This window comes from Aquarana catesbeiana, linkage group LG07, assembly GCF_042186555.1.
Source record: "Aquarana catesbeiana isolate 2022-GZ linkage group LG07, ASM4218655v1, whole genome shotgun sequence".
Taxonomy (NCBI): Eukaryota; Metazoa; Chordata; class Amphibia; order Anura; family Ranidae; genus Aquarana; species Aquarana catesbeiana.
The window spans coordinates 157471438-157492428 of record NC_133330.1 but is presented as its reverse complement, the minus strand read 5'-3'; the positions used below and the strand labels follow the sequence as shown (position 1 = coordinate 157492428).

General features: G+C 41.8%; 1 protein-coding gene across 5 annotated transcripts in view; it reads left to right on the top strand.

Moving 5' to 3' along the window:
• LOC141103311 (myomegalin-like) overlaps positions 1-20479 on the top strand; it is a 716510-nt gene extending 696031 nt beyond the window's left edge. For 2 of the 5 annotated variants that reach the window (XM_073592764.1, XM_073592765.1), the window contains 2 exons: positions 15425-15471; positions 20229-20479. In XM_073592764.1, the coding sequence (XP_073448865.1) occupies positions 15425-15471; positions 20229-20234 (53 nt within the window). In that variant the 3' untranslated portion in view covers positions 20235-20479. The remainder of the gene's footprint in view (positions 1-15424; positions 15472-20228) is intronic. The other 3 variants (XM_073592767.1, XM_073592766.1, XM_073592768.1) reach the window with 3 other exon arrangements.
• The last annotated feature ends 512 nt before the right edge of the window (positions 20480-20991 follow it).

Here is a 20991-nt window from a genome sequence, read left to right as displayed (position 1 = left end):
AGGTAAGGGCTATATTTTTTTGGTTGTTGTTAAGAGCCTCAATAAACATATTCAGTTTGTCTCTATCTCCCTTCCAAACCAGGATAAGATCATCGATAAATCGACGGTAACAGATAAGCTCTGGGGGTTTATTATGAAAAACAGCCTCTTCCTCCCAGTGGGCCATGAATATATTGGCCACACTGGGAGCAAAGCGAGCCCCCATTGCTACTCCCCTAGTTTGCAAAAAGTACTCTTTATCATACCAAAAATAATTTTTGGTTAGGCAGAAATTTAAACAATCCAAAAGAAATTCCTGATGCCTCCCTGATAAAGATGAGGAGGATAATGCCCATTCTACAGAAGACATAGCATCCTGGTGACCAATGATAGTGTAAAGAGAACTAACATCCGCTGTTACTAAAAAGATGGGTGATGCACACTCCAATCCTTCCAAGATCTGAATGATGTGCTTGGTGTCTTTTAAAAAGGCAGGAGTTTTGGTAACAAGCGGCTGTAAGAAAAAGTCTATATATTGCCCTAACCTTGCTGAGACTGAGTCGATCCCATTAACAATGGGTCGACCAGGGGGATTAACTATATCCTTATGGATTTTGGGCAAAAAGTAAATAATAGGTGTTCTACAAAACAAAGGATCTAAATACATTGCTTCCTTCCTATTGAGGATTTTTTGGTCCTTACCATCCTCTATGATGGCATGTAACTCATCCTTGTACAAAAGCATAGGGTCTTTGCTCAGAACCCTATATGTATCATGATCAGAAAGCAAACGCGCCATTTCCGATTGGTAATATTCTTTACTTAAAATGACCAAACCACCCCCCTTATCAGCGGGGCGAATGACAATGTCTTTACGTTCAGCTAGTGATTGGATCCCTCGCTTGATGTACTGAGGGTCAGTAATTTTCTTAATCCTCAGCTGGTTCAAATCGTGGGACACCATGTTTTTAAAAACTTCTAAGTATTTGTTATCGGCATTTTGTGGATTAAACGTGGATTTATTCCGTAAAGAGGAATATTGTGATGTTGAAGATTTAGTTGCCTGATTCGATTTGGCCAGAAAATATTTCTTCATATTCAGGGTCCGGACATATTTTTGAATATTCACATAGGTGTCAAATTTATTAAGATTCTTGATGGGTGCAAATTTTAGACCTCGATCAAGAACCCTAATTTCATCATCAGTTAGTGTAACTTGACTAAGATTATAAATACCCACCCCTACCGTGGTTTGGGCCTTTTGTATTCTCCTGCCCCCTCTCCTTCCTCTCTTTGTTTTCGTTTGCGAGGGCCGGTGTTTAAAGGAGTGTGGGGCACCGGCTGATTCCAATGCTCCCCTCGGGGAGGATAATAGGGTTGAGGGGGGTATCTCTGATCCCCCCGTTGGCCTAAAAAACCTTCCTCTCTGTATGGAGTATGGTCCGCTAGTGGAGCAAATCGGTTAGAAGTGGGGACAGATCTATTGTAGGGAGGATTGGGACCACCTCTCTCCCCATGGTTGTCATACGCTGAGTGGCTATTTTGACGATTAGGGGTACCATAATGGTTATAAGGCCTATTATTACCTCTGCCCTTCCCTTTAAAATTACCTTTTTTGTTATTGTTCTTTTTCTTATTAGCATAAGTATTAGAATAAGGTACAGAGTTAACTTGATATGAATAATCATATTCATGGATGGGATTATTTCTAGGGGTAGCAACTCCTGTGTCATTTGTAACAACATGGGTACTGACAGTGGCCGAAGCCGAATCTTCTATGCCTGAGGAGTTCTGCCATTTATAAATAATCCCCCCATTAAAATCTTCAAAATCCCTAATGAATTTTTTCCGTTTTTTATTTTGTGTTTCTAAATCCCATTTGGTAAGCTTATTTTTGAGTTCTCCAGACAATCTATTGAACTCATCACAATCTTTAAGGGCTTCAATGTTTTTAGTGATTTCTCCAATCTGGGAGTCGAGAGTGGCCATTCTCTTCCTCTTCCGAGTTAGGAGAAACTCAAGTAGTTCAAAACCTTTTTTGGTGAAAAAATCACTCCATTCAGACATAGACTGGACATCAACCAGACCATCATTGGGGGGTAAATCCCACCGAAGACGTCTAGGGATAAGTCTAGCTGCAAGATACTGCTCAAATGATGTGATATCCCACCAGGTCTTGATCTTTTTTTCATAAATATAACCGAGTTTCCTAAAAGATTGTGGTAAATCGTTACTAGGCTCTATAGTAGGATTCCTGGAGAATACCTCATTGATTTTGATATCTCGTTTCTCGAAATATTTAAAAACTTCCATATCGCAGCTAGATTAATGAAATTTGAACAGAACTAAATAAAAGTGAAATAAATCAGCGCGAAATGGTGAGAGAATATGTTCTAAAGCTGCTGAACACTAGGGTCAAAAAACAAATCCCTCAAAACAGTATAATATCAAATAGTGCAGCGCTAAAATTAAAAACAGTCCATAAAGGAGATATAATGTCTTCATGTGCAAACGAACACCCGTAGAAAGAGACGTGGTTCAGGCAGCCCTCCACCAAAGGATAAGATGGCCTCTCACCTGGGGGAATGGACCCTTTAATTACAGAGGGTCAGATAACGCCTTATGGTTGTAATCATACAGGAGGCAGCATCCGTCAGGGTACAGGTGACACACACACCAACAAGACCACAGGGCTCCGTAATAAAACACTCCAATGGGGTCGGGACATGAAACAAAAAAAGTGGCAACAAATAGTGCTCTCTGTTTGCAAACAATTTATTTAAAATATTAAAAATGTGCACTCACATAGGTAGCACTCAATGTGTGCATGTAGGTAGTCAGATAGGAAAAACCTCCGTGTAGCTGTGTGGACGAGCGGCGGCCGCGGGTGACGTCACGGCGTATCCTCGTGTCTGGACGCGTTGCGTCCCAGTGGGCGGGGACTTCATCAGCAGATGAGGACACGTCGTGGGCACCCGCGCTATATGGAAGGTAAGTAACCATGACAACGGAAAAACATGGTGAAATCAGCTGATCGCTAAACCCGGAAGTCAGTCCGGACATGACCCCTCTTAGTAATTTGCAAAAAACGGAATACAATAATCCCACACACATTGCTGCTAAAGAGGGGGAGGGAGGGGGAGGTATCTGGGAATGCAATAAGATGCATAAATCTAAAAGGAGAAGTACATAAAACTAAAATATATGGAATCAAAATGCCAATGGACATTTTAGAGTGCATAATAAATGTGACATATATGACAGTCAACCGCGGCTACCCTCATCCACACTGATCAATACTATTACAATATACCTAAAAATGACAAATATAATCAAACATAAACTAATACATTCTAATATTAAAAAATCAGCGATCTGATATAAAACAGTTGGTGTCAAAATCCACGTTTAACCCTTCAGGGCAGAGAACCCTGGTTTCAAAGATCCAATATGATTCTCTTTTACTCAATTGTCTTAGAAAATTGCCACCCCTCCAATGCCTAGTAACCCTTTCTATGCCCCAAAATTTTAGGCTTTTTGGGTTCTGATGGTGATGTAATTTGAAATGACGAGATACATTGTGAGTTTTGAGACCTTTTTTAATATTATTAATATGTTCAGCAATATGTTCAAATGCGTCCCTTGTAAACATGCTAAGGGAAACTTGAAGAAAAGAAAGAAGTTTCTGGCATCTGCCACAAATAAGGAATACGAGATAAAACAGCTGATAACTTGTAATACGGTAGGGGTCGTGTATATGCTGGAGTGCGGGTGCGGGCTCCAGTATATCGGGAGGACATCGAGACCCCTACACGTGAGGCTTGCTGAACATATTAATAATATTAAAAAAGGCCTCAAAACTCACAATGTATCTCGTCATTTCAAATTACATCACCATCAGAACCCAAAAAGCCTAAAATTTTGGGGCATAGAAAGGGTTACTAGGCATTGGAGGGGTGGCAATTTTCTAAGACAATTGAGTAAAAGAGAATCATATTGGATCTTTGAAACCAGGGTTCTCTGCCCTGAAGGGTTAAACGTGGATTTTGACACCAACTGTTTTATATCAGATCGCTGATTTTTTAATATTAGAATGTATTAGTTTGAATATTGTTTATGTTTGATTATATTTGTCATTTTTAGGTATATTGTAATAGTATTGATCAGTGTGGATGAGGGTAGCCGCGGTTGACTGTCATATATGTCACATTTATTATGCACTCTAAAATGTCCATTGGCATTTTGATTCCATATATTTTAGTTTTATGTACTTCTCCTTTTAGATTTATGCATCTTATTGCATTCCCAGAAACCTCCCCCTCCCTCCCCCTCTTTAGCAGCAATGTGTGTGGGATTATTGTATTCCGTTTTTTGCAAATTACTAAGAGGGGTCATGTCCGGACTGACTTCCGGGTTTAGCGATCAGCTGATTTCACCATGTTTTTCCGTTGTCATGGTTACTTACCTTCCATATAGCGCGGGTGCCCACGACGTGTCCTCATCTGCTGATGAAGTCCCCGCCCACTGGGACGCAACGCGTCCAGACACGAGGATACGCCGTGACGTCACCCGCGGCCGCCGCTCGTCCACACAGCTACACGGAGGTTTTTCCTATCTGACTACCTACATGCACACATTGAGTGCTACCTATGTGAGTGCACATTTTTAATATTTTAAATAAATTGTTTGCAAACAGAGAGCACTATTTGTTGCCACTTTTTTTGTTTCATGTCCCGACCCCATTGGAGTGTTTTATTACGGAGCCCTGTGGTCTTGTTGGTGTGTGTGTCACCTGTACCCTGACGGATGCTGCCTCCTGTATGATTACAACCATAAGGCGTTATCTGACCCTCTGTAATTAAAGGGTCCATTCCCCCAGGTGAGAGGCCATCTTATCCTTTGGTGGAGGGCTGCCTGAACCACGTCTCTTTCTACGGGTGTTCGTTTGCACATGAAGACATTATATCTCCTTTATGGACTGTTTTTAATTTTAGCGCTGCACTATTTGATATTATACTGTTTTGAGGGATTTGTTTTTTGACCCTAGTGTTCAGCAGCTTTAGAACATATTCTCTCACCATTTCGCGCTGATTTATTTCACTTTTATTTAGTTCTGTTCAATTTTATTAATCTAGCTGCGATATGGAAGTTTTTAAATATTTCGAGAAACGAGATATCAAAATCAATGAGGTATTCTCCAGGAATCCTACTATAGAGCCTAGTAACGATTTACCACAATCTTTTAGGAAACTCGGTTATATTTATGAAAAAAAGATCAAGACCTGGTGGGATATCACATCATTTGAGCAGTATCTTGCAGCTAGACTTATCCCTAGACGTCTTCGGTGGGATTTACCCCCCAATGATGGTCTGGTTGATGTCCAGTCTATGTCTGAATGGAGTGATTTTTTCACCAAAAAAGGTTTTGAACTACTTGAGTTTCTCCTAACTCGGAAGAGGAAGAGAATGGCCACTCTCGACTCCCAGATTGGAGAAATCACTAAAAACATTGAAGCCCTTAAAGATTGTGATGAGTTCAATAGATTGTCTGGAGAACTCAAAAATAAGCTTACCAAATGGGATTTAGAAACACAAAATAAAAAACGGAAAAAATTCATTAGGGATTTTGAAGATTTTAATGGGGGGATTATTTATAAATGGCAGAACTCCTCAGGCATAGAAGATTCGGCTTCGGCCACTGTCAGTACCCATGTTGTTACAAATGACACAGGAGTTGCTACCCCTAGAAATAATCCCATCCATGAATATGATTATTCATATCAAGTTAACTCTGTACCTTATTCTAATACTTATGCTAATAAGAAAAAGAACAATAACAAAAAAGGTAATTTTAAAGGGAAGGGCAGAGGTAATAATAGGCCTTATAACCATTATGGTACCCCTAATCGTCAAAATAGCCACTCAGCGTATGACAACCATGGGGAGAGAGGTGGTCCCAATCCTCCCTACAATAGATCTGTCCCCACTTCTAACCGATTTGCTCCACTAGCGGACCATACTCCATACAGAGAGGAAGGTTTTTTAGGCCAACGGGGGGATCAGAGATACCCCCCTCAACCCTATTATCCTCCCCGAGGGGAGCATTGGAATCAGCCGGTGCCCCACACTCCTTTAAACACCGGCCCTCGCAAACGAAAACAAAGAGAGGAAGGAGAGGGGGCAGGAGAATACAAAAGGCCCAAACCACGGTAGGGGTGGGTATTTATAATCTTAGTCAAGTTACACTAACTGATGATGAAATTAGGGTTCTTGATCGAGGTCTAAAATTTGCACCCATCAAGAATCTTAATAAATTTGACACCTATGTGAATATTCAAAAATATGTCCGGACCCTGAATATGAAGAAATATTTTCTGGCCAAATCGAATCAGGCAACTAAATCTTCAACATCACAATATTCCTCTTTACGGAATAAATCCACGTTTAATCCACAAAATGCCGATAACAAATACTTAGAAGTTTTTAAAAACATGGTGTCCCACGATTTGAACCAGCTGAGGATTAAGAAAATTACTGACCCTCAGTACATCAAGCGAGGGATCCAATCACTAGCTGAACGTAAAGACATTGTCATTCGCCCCGCTGATAAGGGGGGTGGTTTGGTCATTTTAAGTAAAGAATATTACCAATCGGAAATGGCGCGTTTGCTTTCTGATCATGATACATATAGGGTTCTGAGCAAAGACCCTATGCTTTTGTACAAGGATGAGTTACATACCATCATAGAGGATGGTAAGGACCAAAAAATCCTCAATAGGAAGGAAGCAATGTATTTAGATCCTTTGTTTTGTAGAACACCTATTATTTACTTTTTGCCCAAAATCCATAAGGATATAGTTAATCCCCCTGGTCGACCCATTGTTAATGGGATCGACTCAGTCTCAGCAAGGTTAGGGCAATATATAGACTTTTTCTTACAGCCGCTTGTTACCAAAACTCCTGCCTTTTTAAAAGACACCAAGCACATCATTCAGATCTTGGAAGGTTTGGAGTGTGCATCACCCATCTTTTTAGTAACAGCGGATGTTAGTTCTCTTTACACTATCATTGGTCACCAGGATGCTATGTCTTCTGTAGAATGGGCATTATCCTCCTCATCTTTATCAGGGAGGCATCAGGAATTTCTTTTGGATTGTTTAAATTTCTGCCTAACCAAAAATTATTTTTGGTATGATAAAGAGTACTTTTTGCAAACTAGGGGAGTAGCAATGGGGGCTCGCTTTGCTCCCAGTGTGGCCAATATATTCATGGCCCACTGGGAGGAAGAGGCTGTTTTTCATAATAAACCCCCAGAGCTTATCTGTTACCGTCGATTTATCGATGATCTTATCCTGGTTTGGAAGGGAGATAGAGACAAACTGAATATGTTTATTGAGGCTCTTAACAACAACCAAAAAAATATAGCCCTTACCTGGACCATTGACCCTGAAAAAGTGGTGTTTCTTGATCTGACTATTAGTGTTGCACATGATCACTTTGTGATGACCAATTATTTCAAGCCCACCGATCGCAATTCATACATCCCCCTGGGGAGTTGTCACCATCAATCTTGGTTGTGTAACATCCCCAGGGGGCAGTATATTAGGCTGCGCAGGAATTGTACTCATGATGATGATTTCATCTCGCAGTCACATATTCTAACCTCTAGGTTTGAACAGAAAGGATATGACCGATCAGTGCTAGAGAAGGAGGTTATGAGAGTAAAAGCTATGGATAGGGATGGTTTAGTTTCTAACACCGTAAAGGAGGCTGGGGTAACTAACCATAATTTTAAGATGGTGCTTGATTACAATGTGCAATACCGCACCTTTGAAAAAGTAGTTCTTAAAAACTGGCCCATCTTAAAACAGGATAGAATCTTAGGTCCCGTTTTACCGGACCGCCCCCAATTTATATATAAGAAAGCCCCATCATTGAGGGACCGTTTGGCTCCCAGTGTTCTCAACCCTCCCGTTTCTCGCTCTGATAGGCTTTTTTCCTTCTTGGGAGGTTTCTATGCGTGTGGCAAATGCGTCCCTTGTAAACATGCTAAGGGAAACTTGAAGAAAAGAAAGAAGTTTCTGGCATCTGCCACAAATAAGGAATACGAGATAAAACAGCTGATAACTTGTAATACGGTAGGGGTCGTGTATATGCTGGAGTGCGGGTGCGGGCTCCAGTATATCGGGAGGACATCGAGACCCCTACACGTGAGGCTTGCTGAACATATTAATAATATTAAAAAAGGCCTCAAAACTCACAATGTATCTCGTCATTTCAAATTACATCACCATCAGAACCCAAAAAGCCTAAAATTTTGGGGCATAGAAAGGGTTACTAGGCATTGGAGGGGTGGCAATTTTCTAAGACAATTGAGTAAAAGAGAATCATATTGGATCTTTGAAACCAGGGTTCTCTGCCCTGAAGGGTTAAACGTGGATTTTGACACCAACTGTTTTATATCAGATCGCTGATTTTTTAATATTAGAATGTATTAGTTTGAATATTGTTTATGTTTGATTATATTTGTCATTTTTAGGTATATTGTAATAGTATTGATCAGTGTGGATGAGGGTAGCCGCGGTTGACTGTCATATATGTCACATTTATTATGCACTCTAAAATGTCCATTGGCATTTTGATTCCATATATTTTAGTTTTATGTACTTCTCCTTTTAGATTTATGCATCTTATTGCATTCCCAGAAACCTCCCCCTCCCTCCCCCTCTTTAGCAGCAATGTGTGTGGGATTATTGTATTCCGTTTTTTGCAAATTACTAAGAGGGGTCATGTCCGGACTGACTTCCGGGTTTAGCGATCAGCTGATTTCACCATGTTTTTCCGTTGTCATGGTTACTTACCTTCCATATAGCGCGGGTGCCCACGACGTGTCCTCATCTGCTGATGAAGTCCCCGCCCACTGGGACGCAACGCGTCCAGACACGAGGATACGCCGTGACGTCACCCGCGGCCGCCGCTCGTCCACACAGCTACACGGAGGTTTTTCCTATCTGACTACCTACATGCACACATTGAGTGCTACCTATGTGAGTGCACATTTTTAATATTTTAAATAAATTGTTTGCAAACAGAGAGCACTATTTGTTGCCACTTTTTTTGTTTCATGTCCCGACCCCATTGGAGTGTTTTATTACGGAGCCCTGTGGTCTTGTTGGTGTGTGTGTCACCTGTACCCTGACGGATGCTGCCTCCTGTATGATTACAACCATAAGGCGTTATCTGACCCTCTGTAATTAAAGGGTCCATTCCCCCAGGTGAGAGGCCATCTTATCCTTTGGTGGAGGGCTGCCTGAACCACGTCTCTTTCTACGGGTGTTCGTTTGCATATGAAGACATTATATCTCCTTTATGGACTGTTTTTAATTTTAGCGCTGCACTATTTGATATTATACTGTTTTGAGGGATTTGTTTTTTGACCCTAGTGTTCAGCAGCTTTAGAACATAATCTCTCACCATTTCGCGCTGATTTATTTCACTTTTAACAACCAGGGAAGCACATGCACTAGTAGTGCAATAAACTTCTTTATTAAGCAAAGATAACAGGACACATAATGCACTCACTTGCTCTTGAAATGACACCAAGCCGATCACACAACTGTGAGAATCCACCTTCAGAACTCCTGCATGGATTCCACTAGATGTAATCTTTTGACAATCCAGAAGGTGGACCAATCCCTCACCCTGTTGAAACCATCACAGCTCCCGTCCCATTCCATTTGCTGGACTGTGAGGCACTTCAACTCACAGACTGGCTGTGCTTTCTCGAGAACCTGAGACCAATTTCACTGTCCTCTCCAAGACCCCAACACCAGCACCTAGATAGATCTCAAGGTAGGATCTGTACATCTGTACTGCCACAAGACTTCAAGTTCCAATGAACCATGAGTGCCTTTCTGAACGACTATGCTATGCTTTCTGGTTTCAAACCACCTAAAGCCATACTTTTTCTTTGGTACTTAGAATATGAAAATAGATGCCTTTGACTCCCATTTGATGGAGACTCTTCGCCTTCCCATTATATTTATCTCAACAGCCTATGTGCTGTGAGTACTGTCTGTTTATTGAGCAGGGGGAACATGGGACCGAATGGCTTGCACCCAAGGGTACTTAGGGAACTCAATCAAGTCGTTGCCAGACCATTGTTCCTAATTTTTACTGACAGTCTACTGACTGGAATGGTACCAGCGGATTGGAGAAAAGCCAATGTAGCACCAATATTTTAAAAAGGCCCAAAATACATCCCTGGGAATAACAGACCAGTTAGCATAACATCAACAGTATGCAAGCTTTTGGAGAGAATGATAAGGGACTATATGCAAGATTTTAGTAATGAAAACAGTATCATTAGCAGTAATCAGCATGGATTTATGAAGAATCGTTCTTGCCAAAAATCTATTAACCTTCTATGAAGAGGGGAGTTGCCATCTAGATAAAGGAAGGCCCGTGGACAGGGTGTATCTGAATTTTGCAAAAGCATTTGACACAGTTCCCTATAAACGTTTACTGTACAAAGTAAGGTCAGTTGGCATGAACCATATGGGGAGTACACGGATTGAAAACTGGCTACAAGGGCGAGTTCAGAGGGTGGTGATAAATGGGGAATACTCGGAATGGTCAGGGGTGGGTAGTGAGGTCCCGCAGGGTGCCTTTGGCCAATCATGGCTCAGGGGGACTAAGTCCATGCCCCACACTATATCAGGCTACATACATATATAGTGTGTGGACAGAGATAGTTTGAGCTAGATTAGGCAGGCAGGTTAGTTAGTGGCAGTATATTTGAGAATATATATATATATATATATATATATATATATATATATATATATATATACACACACACACACACACACACACACACACACACACACACACACACAGTATCTCACAAAAGTGAATACACCCCTCACATTTTTGTAAATATTTAATTATATCTTTTCATGTAACAACACTGAAGAAATGACACTTTGCTATAATGTAAAGTAATGATTACACAGCTTGTATAACAGTGTAAATTTGCTGTCCCCTCAAAATAACTCAACACACAGCCATTAATGTCTAAACTGCTGGCAACAAAAGTGAGTACACCCCTAAGTGAAAATGTCCAAATTGGGCCCAAAGTGTCAATATTTTGTGTGGCCACCATTATTTTCCAGCACTGCTTTAACCCTCTTGGGCATGGAGTTCACCAGAGCTTCACAGGTTGCCACTGGAGTCCTCTTCCACTCCTCCATGATGACATCACGGAGCTGGTTGATGTTAGAGACCTTGCGCTCCTTTACCTTCCGTTTGAGGATGCCCCATAGATGCTCAATAGGGTTTAGGTCTAGAGACATGCTTGGTCAGTCCATCACCTTTACCCTCGGCTTCTTTAGCAAGGCAGTGGTCGTCTTGGAGGTGTGTTTGGGGTCGTTATGTTGGAATACTGCCCTGGGGCCCAGTCTCAGAAGGGAGGGAATCATGCTCTGCTTCAGTATGCCACAGTACATGTTGGCATTCATGGTTCCCTCAATGAACTGTAGCTCCCCAGTGCCAGCAACACTCACGCAGCCCCAGACCTTGACAGTCCCACCACCATGCTTGACTATAGGCAAGACACACTTGTCTTTGTACTCCTCACCTGGTTGCTGCCACACATGATTGACACCATCTGAAACCAATAAGTTTATCTTGGTCTCATCAGACCACAGGACATGGTTCCAGTAATTCATGTCCTTAGTCTGCTTGTCTTCAGCAAACTGTTTGCAGGCTTTCTTGTGCAACATCTTTAGAAGAGGCTTCCTTCTGGGACAACAGCCATGCAGACCAATTTGATGCAGTGTGCGGTGTATGGTCTGAGCACTGACAGGCTAACCCCCCCCCCACACATTTGTTATACAAGCTGTACACTCACTAGTTTACATTGTAGTAAAGTGTCATTTGTTCAGTGTTGTCACATGAAAAGATATAATAAAATATTTACAAAAATGTTAGGGGTGTACTCACTTTTGTGAGATACTGTATATATACTCGGCATTCAATGTAGACTCTATATTCCGTCAATGCAGGCAGTGTAGTTTATATAACACAGTGTATTATTTATTTAACAAAAAAAAAAAAAAAAGCATCCCACAATGTAAATCCATCATCAATCATGGTGCCGACAGTCCTGAAAAAAAGAGAAAAGAACGGAAAAACTCAACCTCCATGAGAGGCCTGGTATGGATTTTGGGGGGGACCCCCACACCATTTTTTATTACATTTTGGTGTGGAGTTCCCCTGAGGGGCCTGGTAATTGACTGGGGGGGAATCCACGCCGTTTTTTTAAAATTATTTTTTTTATGTATATTGCCAGGATCCGGCAATACATTACAGCCGCGAGCAATTTTACTGTCACGTACCTGGTAGGTTTTAGGCCCGAAATGCAGAGAGAGGCCTCCCCTACGGCTCCCACTCATGGCCCCCTCAAATGGGGACAGAGGGCACAGGAGTGAGGAGTGGTATGAGTGCCTGGCAGCAATAGTCCGTCCAGAAGTCCAGGAGTAGTTAGGACCCAGGAAACTGGAACTGGAGAGAAGGCTGGAGACTGGAACGCTGACTGGAGCCAGGAACAACAGCAGGTAAGCAGGCAGACGACTGGAGTGCTGGACTGGAAACAGGAATGCAGCAGGCAAGTAGGCTGGAGACTGGAACGCTGACTGGAACCAGGAACAACAGCAGGTAAGCAGGCTGGAGACTGGGATGCTGGACTGGAACTAGGAACAACAGCAGGTAGCAGGCTGGAAACTGGAATGCTGGACTGGAACCAGGAACCACAGCAGGTAGCAGGCTGGAAACTGGGATGCTGGACTGGAACCAGGAGCAACAGTAGGTAGCAGGCTGGAGACTGGGATGCTGGACTGGAACAAGGAACAACAGCAGAAAGCAGGCTGGAAACCGGAACGCTGGACTGGAACCAGAAACAACAGCAGGTAGCAGGCTGGAGACTGGGATACTGGACTGGAACCAGGAACAACAGCAGGTAGCAGGCTGGAAACTGGAACGCTGGACTGGAACCAGGAACAACAGCAGGCAAGTAGGCAGGTATCAGGATTCAGGCAGAAGGATCGTCAGACAGGCCAGTGATCGATATCAGACGGACAGCAAAGGTACCAGGGATCAAACAGGAGAATGGTCTAAGCAAGCCGGGGGTCAGATGCAGGCAGATAGCTGGGATGGTCACAAACAGATAGCTGGGTCAAGTAACAGGTAGTCTCAGAGCAGATCAGGGTTTGACACACAGAACGCTGTAGAGCAGACAGCGGGGACTGAGTATGACAGGCAGGTTTAAATAGCCGCCTGGCGCCAACAGGGATGTGCGCACGCGCAATGGCGCCCGCAGACGCACACCAATGAGCCCGGGGCGCTGATTACTGGCAGGATCTTCCCGACATTTATATTTTTTTTACATTTTTCCTTTAGAAATGTCATTTTGTACTGTTATAAACATGGGAAATAGGTGCTACTTTACAGGCAGACTAAGGGGACCCCCCAGGCACAATATTTAAAGGAATATTCATTTTAATTGTTTCACTTTAAGCATTATTAAAAAAAATGGCCATTTTTAAAACTTCTTTTGCATTGATACATGTCCCCTGTGGCAGTACCTGGGTCCCCAAACACTTTTTTATGGCAATAACTTGCATATAAGCCTTTAAAATGAACACTTGATTTTTCACGTACCCATAGACTTTAACAGTGTTCGCATGTTCACACAATTTTTTTGTCTGTTCGCATGTTCTGGTGTGAACCGAACCGGGGGATGTTCGGCTCATCCCTAAAACTGAGTATCTAAATTTGGTGCTCAGACTCTCCTACTGTTATTGGAGGGCTAAATCCTTTAATGAATAGCTCAAAAAGAAAAACTCTATAAATAGGACTTTAAATGCCCCTCCAATTAACATAAACAGTTCAGAACAATTATTTATTTAATTGGATGCGGGGAAACCCGCATCCAATTCGCATGAGTGTGAACCTAGCCTAAATGTGCAAAAGCTTGTAGGGACATACCCAAAAAGACTTGCAGCTGTAATTGCAGCGAAAGGTGGTTCTACAAAGTGGTGATAATAAAACTAAAGCGCTTTATGGATTCTCTTGGTGAATAATTAAAAATTGCGAAAAATGTGCATTAATGTGGTGATTTAAAATTCCTCAGTCCAAATAATATGTGCTAATATTACACTCAAATGTGCTTTCGCATGCACAAATAAAATGGGATATTGTGTATAAAGCTGCACTTTATTTAGTGCTCTGATACCACTGTTAAAAAATGTGTATGTGTGATTAAAAGGTGCGCTGAATACGCTGCTACAATTGTGCTAAAAAATATTTAAATTGTATAGTTGTGCTATAATTACTTAATTGATGAACTTATCGTGAATAAATCATAGCAAATATAGTCCATAGAAACAACCTTGCAGTAGTCTTAGGGAAATGACAGGTCCACATACTGCATTATGAATGTTAAAACAAAAGTAATGTGGGATACAGACACGTCAAAGGAAACTCAGGTTAAATGAATATCTCCTTTAAAGAGGAGTTCAGCATATGTTACGATTGCACTCTATCAGCTCACTGTTTATGTTGGTAATCCGCTGTTAATCGTCTCCGGTATTGTATTTCAATCATGCAATCAAAAGCAGAAAAACATTCATTGTGCAATGTACTTTTAACTATTCTCTTGGTAATATACTGGATACACTCACATGGATCAATCTGATATGATAGCGCATAGAGCAGTCAGCCGTCCACCAATAATCTCCTCCTCACGCTGAGCTGCGAGTAACACTACGGCACTATGGATGACGTCACTAGGCTCCTCCCAACGCATTGCGTCACATGTCACGTGACTTTATCAAGTGTGAACCGAACCGGGGGGTGTTCGGCTCATCCCTAAAACTGAGTATCTAAAGTTTTTGCTCAGACTCTCCTATTGTTATTGGAGGGCTAAATCCTTTAATGAATAGCTCAAAAAGAAAAACTCTATAAATAGGACTTTAAATGTCCCTCCAATGAACATAAACAGTTTAGAACAATTATTTAATTATTTAATTGGATGCGGGGAAACCCGCATCCAATTCGCATGAGTGTGGACCTAGCCTAAATGTGCAAAAGCTTGTAGGGACATACCCAAAAAGACTTGCAGCTGTAATTGCAGCGAAAGGTGGTTCTACAAAGTATTGACTCAGAGGCGCTGCATACAAATGCATGTCACACTTTTAACATACAGTATTTATTTGTAAAAAATTTTGAAAAACATTTATCATTTTCCTTCCACTTCACAATTTATGTTCCACTTTGTGTTGGTTTATTACATAAAATCTCAATAAAATACATTTACGTTTTTGGTTGTAACATGACAAATGTTCAAGGCACTGAATATATAAACTCTTATACTCTTTTATTACAGTTACAAATACCTGTGGAATTCTGAAGAAAGCAAGAGCTAACCTGAAGGTAAGGGTGTCATACTTCTTATTTTCTAAGTTTAGCTTGAAAGAGAAGTGTGGGATTACAAAAAAACAAACATACATAATCACCTATGTCAGCTGTCTACCATCGGCTCTAAAGCCCCATACACACTATCAGATTTTCTGCTGATTTTTGTCATCAGATTTACCAAAACCATGTAGTGCAGGGGCCTGCCTGATTGCACACAAATTGAAACTCCTAAGATTTGACCTCATATTATATGGTTTTGGTAAATCTGAAAGAAAAAAATCAGCAGAAAATCTGATAGTGTGTATGAGGCTTTAGACTGAGAATTGAGCAATCGACTGACCGCTGATCGCTCAGTTCACGGTCTTCACTGAGTACAAAGCAGTGACTATCAGTCACTGGCTCTCTGCTCTGTCCCTCCAGCACTCACTGGAGTGCCAGACTATGCAGGGGGCTGGGAGCTGCTGGCTAGGCTATCTGATAGGATGGGCCAGCTGCCGGTCAGGCATCTGCTGGGATCTCTGCAGAGCCTGTGATGTCAGCCGACAGCAGGCTTCAGCCTGCTGTTGGCTGAATCTGGGGCACAGAAGTGCAGAACTAAGTGCGCTCCAGTTATCTAAATGAGAAGTATGGCCAAAAGAGCGTTGGCCATACTTCTCCTTAAAATAAAGCTGTGGCTCAAGTCTGCCTAATGTATAATACATACAGTATCTCACAAAAGTGAGTACACCCCTCACATTTTTGTAAATATTTTATTATATCTTTTCATGTGACAGTGAAAAAATGACACTTTGTTACAATGTAAAGTAGTGAGTGTACAGCTTGTATAACAGTGTAAATTTGCTGTCCCCTCAAAATAACTCAACACACAGCCATTAATGTTGAAACCGTTTTCAACAAAAGTGAGTACACCCCTAAGTGAAAATGTTCAAATTGGGCCCAATTAGCCATTTTCTCTCCCCGGTGTCATGTGACTCTGTGTTATCACTCTCATTCTCATACTGGTCACTGGAAGTTCAACATGGCACCTCATGGCAAAGAACTCTGAGGATCTGAAAAAAGGAATTGTTGCTCTACATAAAGATGGCCTAGGCATAAGAAGATTGGCAAGACCCTAAAACCGAGCTGTAGCATGGTGGCCAAGACCATACAGCGGAATAACAGGACAGGATGCACTCATAACAGGCCTCGACATGGTCGACCAAAGAAGTTGAGTGCACATGCTCAGCGTCATATCCAGAGGTTGTCTTTGGAAAATAGAAGAATGAATACTGCCAGCGTTGCTGCAGAGGTTGAAGGGGTGGGGGGGTGTCAGCCTGTCAGTGCTCAGACCATACGCCGCACACTGCATCAAATTGGTCTGCATAGTTGTCGTGCCAGAAGGAAGCCTCTTCTAAAGATGTTGCACAAGAAAGCCCGCAGTTTGTTGAAGACAAACAGACTAAGGACATGGATTACTGGAACCATGTCCTGTGGTCTGATGAGACCAAGATAAACTTTTTTGGTTCAGATGGTGTCAAGCATGTGTGGTGGCATCCAGGTGAGGAGTACAAAGACAAGTGTGTCTTGCCTACAGTCAAGCATGGTGGTGGGAGTGTGATGGTCTGGGGCTGCATGAGTGCTGCCGACACTGGGGAGCTACAGTTCATTGAGGGAACCATGAATGCCAACATGTACTTTGACATACCGAAGCAGAGCATGATCCCTCCCTTCGGAGATGGGTCGCAGGGCAGTATTCCAAATTGATTAAGACCCCAAACACACCTCCAAGATGACCACTGCTTTGTTAAAAAAAAGCTGAGGGTAAAGGTGATGGACTGGCCAAGCATGTCTCCAGACCTAAACCCTATTGAGCATCTGTGGGGCATCCTCAAATGGAAGGCGGAGGAGCGCAAAGTCTCTAACGTCCACCAGCTCCGTGATGTCGTCATGGAGGAGTGGAGGGGACTCCAGTGGCAATCTGTGAAGCTCTGGTGAACTCCATGCCAAAGAGGGTTAAGGTAGTGCTGGAAAAAAATGGTGGCCACACAAAATATTGACACTTTGGGCCCAATTTGGACATTTTCACTTAGGAGTGTACTCACTTTTGTTGCCGGTGATTTAGAAATTAATGGCTGTGTGTTGAGTTATTTTGAGGGGACAGCAAATTTACACTGTTATACAAGCTGTACACTCACTAGTTTACATTGTAGCAAAGTGTCATTTCTTCAGTGTTGTCACATGAAAATATATAATAAAATATTTACAAAAATGTGAGGGGTGTACTCACTTTTGTGAGATACTGTACATTGTTGGACTAGATTGTTAGATGTTATGGGGCCACTGTGTCCACACTGGTTATAAAGAAAATGTTGATTTGTAAAACTAGCAATAGACATTAAAGCGTGGATGAGCATGCAGACATGATGTAAACATCAGAGCATACATGTTTATGCTAATAGATGCAAGATATCCCTAAAATACCTCCAAATCCAACTTGTCTCAGGTGAAAACAATTAATAATTAACAATGCCTAATTACCTGAGATTGATGAGGAAAGAACACTGTTTTTTGCAGACCAGATACTGACCATACGGTTGGCACTGTAACTAAAATGTGTGGCCACGCTTACTATGGAATAAATAGGAAATATATGGATAAGGCATACATCTTAGTTAGTCATAAAAATTATCACCATATCCAGTGGAAAATTGGCCAAATGAGACATCTGATGTCTATGGCCATCTTTAAACTTAGAGCTTTCATTGTCAGAAATGTGGGAAATAATTAGAAACCACCGGATACGGGTGTTATATAAAGTTCTAAAGACATTTGTATATTTAGATGACATTAGAACAAACCTGTCTACTGGGGCAAAGCAAACGTTTTAATTAAAGGGCTATCTAGTCTGATGCATTAACAAATTCATGCTACCATCCATTGTGTAAAGGCAGCCTATTAAGTTGAATAAGCTGTCAATGCAGCAAAACAAACCTAAAAGAGATCCTGCGTCATTTATTTTGCTGCGCAGCATCTCACATGGTCAGTATCTGGTCTGCAAAAAACAGTGTTCTTTCCTCATCAATCTCAGGTAATTAGGCATTGTTAATTATTAAATTAAGTACACTCACTTTATGTACACTCTCGAGTACAGACATACCCGCAAGTGTACGTAAAGTGGCTCGCAAGTACAGACATTCCCACACCGCGCAGCCGCAGTATGATCTGGAAGAGGCGGAGCTGCCACCTGGAGTTGTCGCTATTACTAGAGGCCACAAGTGAAGAGGCAAAGTCGCACCAGCCCAGAGTTGCCCACCAGCCATGCCTGCCAGCCAGCCCAGAGTTGCCCACCAGCCATGCCCACCAGACAGCCCACAGTTGCCCGCCAGCCAGCCCAGAGTTGCTGCCTAAACATAAGTGGATTACTGTACAGTACTATAAACTTCACTCCCTGACCACCCCACTACAGCCCATGGCCCTCCACTATAGTCCCTGACCCCCCAGAAGTGAAAAAAGGGATTGCTTCACTTTAAGTACATTTTCGTTTTACATGCATGCTCTGATCCCATTGTGTACTTAAAAGTGGAAGTCACTTTGCATTATGGTGCATTGCAATGTGGGTACACTGAAGTTGACTGGCTCAAGCCACCATACATTGATTGAAATTCAGCTGGTTCCGTAGGGACATCCACATATCAGCTCTTTGATTATACAGGAGTTGATCTACTGATCAACCTCAGTAAAACCACTCTGTTGGGGTTTTCTCCGCTAATCGAGTGTGTGGATGAGGCAGTTCTGGGTCAAGGTTATCTAGAGCCCAGGGTGCACTTGCCAAACTGCACCCCCCCCTCAAGATGTATGAGCATTATGTGTCAGCAAAAATTCCCCCCACAAAAACACTGAGAACTAATCTGCATACTTACCCCCTAAGCATAAACCCCCCTCCTCCTAGTACAAATCTGCCCCACTGCTGAAATCCCCCTTCTCAGCACAAATCTTTGCCCCCTCCATCCCCCAAATCCCCCCTGCTCAAATGCCAACTCCCCAAAAAATTCAACCCTCCTAGCACAAATCCTTTACCCCTAAAATGTCCCCTCCTAGCACACATCACCCCCCCACCTCAAATCCCCACTTTAGCAAATATTGTCCCCAAATCCCCCCCTCCTAGCACAAATATTCTTCCCCCATCCCCCCTCCCAACATAAATCCCTCTAAATCACCACTCCTAGCAAACCCACCCCCAAAGAAATGTCCCTTTCTAGAACAATACTTACCCTCTTCTGCCCCACAAAGTCCCCCTTACAACACAAATCCCCCCCCCCCAATCTCCCTGTGCCCCCCCCCCACCCCACATAATACAACAGTGCCCAGGAGTCATTTTTTTCTCATTAAATCTACTGGGTGAATGAAAAAAAGGCTTATTTATGGGCTGCTTTAGTGCATTGGGTTGCCATTCAAAATAAATTACAACCAAAACACAGGTCCTAATGGGTTTAAGTGGACTCTAATGGCTTCACATTCTTATCTTGAACATATACTTACCATTTAAAGCTGGCTTCCCAACTCTCTTAAGAGTTATAATAAAAAATGTAAGAAACAAAGCATATCCTTCTATAGTGTGCACTTGCCTCAATACAAAGGACCTTTTCTGCCTACCTGCTCTGCTATTTGCATGAGTCATTTTTGACAGCTAAGGCCGACTCAGTCATGAGTAAACTGAGAGATGTAAAGATTGCAAAGCTTGTCACTAGCGACTCGAAATGTTAATGATTTGATGTTTTTTTTTTTATTTTCAGCCATAGGCCAGATACGGCATTATTCTACTTCAATAAAACATCTGTCTAAAAAAGAAAATGCCCGTCACAAATGAAGAATATGGGAAACTTTATTGAACAGAAGCAAAAGATTGATGTGCAGTGTTCTGAATATGTATTATAAACAGATTTTGAATTTAAATATTATATAGATAAATAACAAATATTTGATGGATTTGGTGTAATTTATCTGGTCTTCATATTAATATAATTTTACCAAATATTATCTATCATCTCATATGCTTGACCTGTCTTAAATATGTTGATAGATGTTTTGCCTATATAATTTAATAAAAAGACACAAACCTGTAGGAAATTGTCTCCGTAATTTCTTATTACTTGCATCTCAACTATATTCATGTGGCTGCAAGTCTTGTGACCAAGTCTGTAAGTGATGGGAAACCTAACATTTTTAGTTTACTTTTTTCAGTGACAGCTGTAGAAAAATAATTTTCCTCACTCTTAAGAGATTTCCTATTATACGTTGCTTTGTTAACAGGACAGGAAGTGAAGACAAAGCTCCCTTGTAGAGCAAGTATGGCAAAAAAAAAACCTGATGGTTATTTCTAGGGATGCACCGAATGGGTTTTTTGGTGCTGAAACCGATACCGAAAATAAATCTTCCTTGATCCCGAAAACCGAAACCGATACCGAAACAGCACCAAAACCGAAATAGGATTTTTTTTATATATTACACAAAAAAATTATTGGATATACAAAATTGTGTTACATTCGTATTCATTAT